This window comes from Poecilia latipinna, unplaced genomic scaffold, assembly GCF_001443285.1.
Source record: "Poecilia latipinna isolate Pla-1442-1.1 unplaced genomic scaffold, P_latipinna-1.0 Scaffold204, whole genome shotgun sequence".
NCBI lineage: Eukaryota > Metazoa > Chordata > Actinopteri > Cyprinodontiformes > Poeciliidae > Poecilia > Poecilia latipinna.
In genome coordinates, this window is record NW_015112820.1 from 423,139 (window position 1) to 430,540 (window position 7,402).

At 36.5% G+C, this 7,402-nt stretch overlaps 1 protein-coding gene across 1 annotated transcript in view; it reads left to right on the forward strand.

Moving 5' to 3' along the window:
* The window catches only part of cnot6l (CCR4-NOT transcription complex, subunit 6-like), a 24,821-nt gene extending 20,866 nt beyond the window's left edge, over window positions 1-3,955 (forward strand). The window contains exons 10-12 of the mRNA XM_015031373.1: window positions 252-476; window positions 771-973; window positions 3,346-3,955. Of these exons, the coding sequence (XP_014886859.1) occupies window positions 252-476; window positions 771-973; window positions 3,346-3,567 (650 nt within the window). The 3' untranslated portion in view covers window positions 3,568-3,955. The remainder of the gene's footprint in view (window positions 1-251; window positions 477-770; window positions 974-3,345) is intronic.
* Window positions 3,956-7,402: the final 3,447 nt, after the last annotated feature.

The following is a 7,402-nucleotide window of genomic DNA, read 5'->3' on the forward strand; positions in this document are numbered from 1 at the left end:
CCGTCAATGTGGCCCTTTGCGGGTGGCCAATATGCTGAAGTGGCCCTCGGTGAAATTGAGTTTGACACCCCTGGCTTAAAGAGTTTCTTCACGTCTATGAAACTTGCTGGAAATTAATTTAGGAAGTATAAAATCTCCCCACCATGTTAATTTAGTAGCTATTTCATTTACTTTAGAGGTTCTTGTTGCCCGTCTTTATGTGTATTATACTGTTACTTTTAAAATCTATAATCCTGTTTCTCTCTTGTGAGGCGTGAAGCCTCAGGAGAGGCAGCTACTTCTTGTGGCCAACGCTCACATGCATTGGGACCCGGAGTACTCGGACGTTAAGCTGATCCAAACCATGATGTTTCTGTCGGAGCTGAAGAGCATCGCTGAGAGAGCCTCGGGTGCCATGACAACGGACTCCCCGACCTCTGACCCCTCATCCATCCCCATCGTCCTGTGTGCCGACCTCAACTCGCTGCCCGACTCCGGTAAGTCCAGCAAATAATGAATCAGCTGAAGGTTAACTGTACATTAATGGTTTATTAGATTAAAATGAGTTCCGATCGATTAACTTATAACATCCACTCAGACCTTCTATTAGTGTTGCAGTTTGGCCTCCATCCAGCAGAGGCGCCACCATCTTTATTTCTGTTGGTATAGAAACAAAGATGGCAGAGATGTTACTGAGCAGAAAGCTCAACTAATCAAGTATCAATTTGTCCATGTTCCACTGAATTAAGCCGATTTTTAAGTTATTTTTGTTGCATGTTGTTGCTGTGCAGGTGTGGTGGAGTACCTGAGCAACGGCGGGGTGGCTGAAAACCACAAGGACTTCAAGGAGCTGCGCTACAACGAGTGTCTCACCAACTTCAACTGCAACGGCAAGAACGGCAACTCGGACGGCAGCATCACACACAGCTTCCAGCTGAAGAGCGCGTACGACAGCAACCTGATGCCTTACACCAACTACACATACGACTTCAAGGTAGAAACCTGCTGCTCAGCAGGACTCACCAGCCGACAAAACTCTGTCAGTATTCTGCTAATGTTGAAAAAACAAAATGTGTTTCCGTTAAAATAAGAAACGCAGTTAAAATCACGTGTGAATAAGTTTGTTCAAATCATTTAAAAAACATCCATCTTCCTCCTACTTCCTGTCGTCTTCTTCTTCGTCTGTTCTGCCAGTAGTAACATCCTGTTTATCATGTGACTCTTGATGCAGAACAAATGTTTTCATTGCAGTTTTGCGAAATAAATAAAATTTGACATGGGCAAAAAAAAAAATCACTTCATCCTAACACAAAAAACATTTTATTCAAAAGTGAGTTTTTTGTTTTTTTTTCCTAAAATTACCTTGTTTCCATTAAGTAAATATATTTTTGTAAATCCAATTTGTGCAGCTATATGATCAATGGAAACACAGTTATAAATATCAATTATCGACTATAAGTCGCAGTTTTCATAGTCACACTGGTCCTGCAACTTCTAGTCCTGAGACTTATGTTGTTTTTCCTCTTCGTGACGGATTTTTTGATTCATGCGACTTACAGACTGGAAAATACGGTAATATCAGATATTGAAATTGGCCCAAATTTTCATATTGTTGCATTTGTATATATGACCTAAAGCTGTTTTAAATGTTTGTGTTGCAAACCTTGTATTGTTTTCTATTCACTCCATGTTCAAAGTCTACTTTTTCTTAATCTGTCAGGAAAAACCCTCAATAAAATACTTTTAAGTTTGTTATTCTAAAAATGTGAAAATGTGGACGTGTTATGAATAGTTTGATTTCTGCCCCTGAATCTTGATCCTGACTAAAAAGGAGGGATTCATATTTGACTGAAACAACAGATACTGGACTGTTGGAGAAGTATCGATCAAGAACAGCTATTAGATTAACAAAAACTCAAGTTTAGTTAATCTAAACTTAAAGAAATATAACCCAAGTAGATTTAGCATCTTTCTTTCCTTCAGTTTCCTTTAAATCAACCATTTTGATCTGAAAAAAAATAAGTTTTGAGATTGTTTAATGAGCTCAAAATTCATAACAGAGTAGAAAACCCAAAATTATACATGTGGAACATCTTTTAACACTTCTTAGTAGTTTTCCTGTTGAAACCAGAAGTTAGCTTGGAAGACGCATGGCTCTTTTTTTTTTTGACACTTTTCTGCAGTTTTTCAAACCGTGTTGGTGGTGAAGTCTTTGAATCTCGTCTCGCCTCACAGTTTTTGATGCGCTGACATTCTGTCCCAGCTTTGGAATGAGTCACGCTGGCAACTTTCACATAATGTGTGGTTTTCTGCTTCGTCTCGTTTCGTGACCAGAGGCTCATCTGCTGGCTGTCAGGTTTTGCTTTTTTCCACTCAGAGCGTCTCTATTCTCTTTGCTCTGATGGAAACATGATGCCAGTTTTCTCCAGAATTTCTGTTCCGCCCGTTATCTATTGCGCTGTTGTGCAAGTTCAGCTTTTACAGGAACAAGGTCAAAGTTCAGCTAGCCCACATTGAGACAGAATTGGCTGGTATTTAAAGTTTACCACCCTGAAAGTGGGAAGTGAATTCACTCCACCCATCTTAAATGTTGCTAAGTCAGATTCTGTGGTTGTACTATCTCGCTGTGTTTATATTCTGCTTCCTGATTCGCTCCTGCTTTCTTTGCTAATAGAAACTGCTTAAATAAAGCTGAAATCCCCCGAAAAGTTGCTTCACTTTAAATATTTTTCGGGTGTTTATTGTTGAAGTTGAGTCTAAAAAGAACCTGAATCTTTAATAGCAGCATTCCTTTAGTTTACAGTTGATTATTTGTAGCAAAGGATTAACTGATCAGTTACTGGATATTAAAAATGCTAGATTTTTTTTTTCACAGAATTTGAACCAGGTAAAGTTCAAACTGCACTCTGGGTAGAACATGTACACGTAGAAGAGTTTTTTTTATCATAAATTAAAAATGTATTTGTTCTTTTGTACAGCTTTGGCTTAAAACTATTGATCTGTTTATGTTCTTTAAGCAAATGGCCGTTTTAGAGTCTGTGTCCTATTAATTGATTCAACACAATTAATCCAATTAACAGTTTTAACCAAAAGATATTTATAACCAAGATTTTTCTCAGAATTTCTCATTTATTTCTTGCAAATTTTTTACTTTTGAAACTCAAAAATGTTTTTTTCAAACATTTATGAAATAAATTTTAATAATTTAGAGGAAATTAACTTTTTTTTCCCTACATTTCTACAATGTCTCTAATATGCCGTCGTACTGACCCGACCATTGAAGCCGACTCTCATTTCTGCGCGGAAGCTGTTCACCTGTTGGCCACTAGAGGGAGCTCTTTGTGAACGTCTCTTCTGTGTCCGCAGGGCGTCATCGACTACATCTTCTTCTCCAAGACACACATGAGCGCCGTGGGCGTCCTGGGCCCGCTGGACAGCCAGTGGCTGGTGGACAACAACATCACCGGCTGCCCCCACCCCCACATCCCCTCGGACCACTTCTCCCTGCTGGCCCAACTGGAACTGCATCCCCCTGCTCCCCACCCGCTCAACCCCCTGAACGGCCTGCACCTGCCCGTCCACAGGTAGTGCAGCCTCGGAAAGCCCCGCCCACACCTCTAACCTCACCCACTCAGCTTTTAAACACTGCCCCCCCTCCCAGCTTTACACAGGACCCTGTACAGCTCACCATCAGACTCGAACAGGAGGAGTGAAGTATTTGCCTGTTTGTTGCTCCTTTTCGTACCTTTTGTGTTGCGTTGATTCATTTCCTCCCTTTAAAACGAAGCTTGATACCAAAAATTGGGGATGAAGCTGCTGAAGTGACCCGCCTTAGATGAGATCATGACGGCTCGTTGATTCTGTTTTAAGATAAATTCAACACGAAACGTGACGAGAGACGAGATGACTTCTGTCCCAGTTTGTTTTTCATACATTTAAGAAATAAATCTTTTAAGTTACAGTTCAATTGTAATGATATAAGATACTACAAGGCGTATTAAGGCTGTTGGAGATACAAAAAATAAGAATTTGTGAGAAAAAAAAAGAAATTCTGAGATTAATTTCAGAAATTTACTAGAAGAAAACTTGGACATTTCAGAATCTTTTTTTTAGAAAATAATTGACTTTTCAAACTCAGAAGTTACTGCTTTTTTTCTAGAAAATTTCTGACATAAATTTATGATTTATCTTGCAAATTTTTGACTTTTCAAACTCAAAAATTTCCGAGTTCTTTTCCTAGAAGAGATTAATGTCACAATTTGAGATTTTTTTTGTTGTTGCAAATTTTCAACTTTTCTAACCCAGAAATGTTCATGATTTTAATCTAAGAATTTCTGCTTTATTTTCTCAGACTTTTTTGAATTTTAAAACTCAGAAATTTCAGATTTTTTTTTCCCCCAGAAAAATTCTCAGATTATTCCCAGAATTTCTGAGTTTTTTCTCACAAATGTACTTTTTTTTCTATCTAGAACGGCCCTTAAGCTGTTGTAAAACACATGTATTTCTCATTACAAAAAGCTGAATTTATTAACGTTATGAGGATGTCAAACATTTATTGGTATTTATTTTTGTTTTTGTTTTGTTTGTTGTTGTTTTTTTTTGGTGCATATCTAAAATTCACGAGCCACGAAATGCCAAAAAATATATAAGTTAATGAAATCTGAGGAATGATTAGGAGATTTTAAGATTAAAAAGATTGAAAACTCTGTTTTTATAGTATTTGAAAAATGGAAGGCAGGATTTAAAACCTCAGCACATTTCCTGTCGCTAATGCATCATTTTTGGGGGAGGGGGGGGCAGTCAGGTAATCTGTAGTTTGTGTTATTTTGTTTTTTCTTGACACTTTTGAGATTATAATCTTTGGTCCGTTTTGTCACACCAGCCAGTAAATGATGCCTCTAAATGTAAACAAGCTGCTTTTTTCACCTCATCCAATTAGAAGTATTTATTTTCATAATCTGGGATTATCCCCCACCTTTATCAATGATGCATTCTTCACTTTTTGAGGCACTTCAGAGCGTTTTGATTTGCAAGTACAGCAGTTCACACCAAATTAGCCAAGTTCTCTAATTTCTGCTTGATTTGCTCAGTATATTTTATACTCACAGATAATATTTTTTCTCCTGATGTTGTTTTAAAAGTTTTCCCCGTCCCTAATTGGCCAAAGAATTGAGTGACATACAATCTGTCTTTACTGGGGTAGCTTAGCAGTGCCAGTCGATGGCTCCTAAACAGAATGTATTTAGCTGCTTCTGAGGATTAAAACTAAAAGCCCTTTATGTACGTTAGAGCTCAGGGCTTTGCAGTACCTCTCACACTAAAAACTCTGAGTCACTTTGAATAAAAATACACAGAAAAATGTTGTTCTGACATTTCTGTATAAGCACAGGTAATGTTTGTTCTTGCACACGTACATAATGTTGTATAATTCCTACGTCTTTGTGCATTTTTAATACAAAACAACTATTGTTGCAATTGTCCTTCTTTGCCAAAACAATTGTCATGGTGCATAAAAATGATAAAAATTAGAGTTTATGATGTTTTCTTCCTCTCTGATCAGTTTGGGATGCAAAGCAGAGTTTCGGGCGGACAAAACGGAAAATGTTAAAAATTTAATTGACTTTTAGAGTTCAGGCATGTGAAATTGAACAAATAAGAGCCTGTATTTATTGCCACTCCAAATAAGCCTGTAAATAAATTAATCTCTTATTGCAGCCGCATAATCTGTTCTAGTGCAAAGATTTAGATCAGTTTATTCAAAAAATAAAAACATCTTCATTATAAAATAATTGCTCTTTGAAAATTTACCAGCAGCAGTTCCAACAAAATAAAATAATATAATTTTTGTTAATAAAATTTAAGTTTTGTTAATAAAATTAAATTTTTATTTTTATTAGTGTTTCCAGGCACTTGTAATAATTAATTCTTTGTTTTCTGGGGAATAAATATGACGTGACATGAAGTCCTATTAGGTTTAGCAGCAAAGCTGGATGAGAAACTGAGAAAAAATAAAGTAACTGTGACCATTTATTGAAGAAACTAACAAACATCTAAAACTAAATAAAAAAATTAACTGATTTAGTTTTACCAGCTCAATAATAAACTAAACTTGCAAATTCTAATTAAATTAATCTGTTTTATACATTGGCCAAACTAAAAGAAATTCAGAGTTTGCAGACTTTAGCTGCTTGTTTTTTTGAGAAAGATCCAGTCAATTCTCAGCAGAAACAGCAGAATTTTGGTCACAATTTAAGTCACTTTAGTTGCATTAAGCCATGTTTAATTAATCAAAAGCAGATATAGGTTCAGTAAAATCTGCTTTTTAGTAGAAGTCACTGAATAGATGTGGTTCTATTTACTATGAAAGTGAAAAATATTACCCTAATTAAAAATTGAAGATTTCATTTTTGGTAAATGTACATTTTTGATTGAATTAAAAACACATATTTCCTGATTATGCTGCTGTAATAAAAACATGGATCTATTAAAAAGCTGTTGTTTTCTAACAAATTAGATTAAATCAATTATTCCTATAGCAAATATGTAAAAGGAGATGAAATGTGAACTTTTTAAATCAGGGATGAATGTAAAAATGATTGTTGAAGGCAGTTAGTGCGTCTGTGGTGCATTTAACCCTTTGGACAATGATTTGAAGGTGAAAGGTCATCGGCACAACCCCAGAACGGATTGGGCCGCTAGCAGCAGCGGTTGACGTTGAGGCCTATACTTCACTCCTGAACCAACTTCACCGGGATTTTTGTACAAACAGCTTTACACGATTTGACTCTTTGATGATAATACGGGGGTGTCTTTCACATTCTCACATTAAAGGAGTGCTTTTTTTCTCCTCTCAAGTCAGAGATGTACGTTATGTTGCACATTTTGTCTGTCGGGTTTCTCTGGAAGTTCCTGTACAGAACAAATGTCGCTGGTTCTATTCTTGAACTCTGTCTCTAACATTGCAGACTTTCAGATTGGAACTTTGTACGATTCAGAATAACCACGTTTTTCTCAGAAAAAAAAAACACATAAATGTTTTATGTTTAAATGCAGTTTGTCTGGGTGGTTTTTGTTTCTACACACTCATGCTTATAAGTTTACATACACTGAAGTTAAATCAGAACAAGCTTCTCTTATTTTAGGTCAGTTAAACTCACCAAAATTATTTGTATTTGCTAAATGCCACAATAATGAGAGAATATGTCAGAGTTTTATTTAATGTCTTCAAAACAAGTTTACATGTAAGTGATTACTGTCTCTTTAAACGATTAGAGAAAGCGCAGATGATGACGCAGTACTACATGGCACGCCATTGGCTAGAGTTGGCAAGGCAGCCAATCCGAGAGCGCCATTAATTTTCCTTGGCGCTGATTGGCTGAGTCCCGGAAAACGGTAAACGTTACCTTTTCTTGTAGAGTTAAAA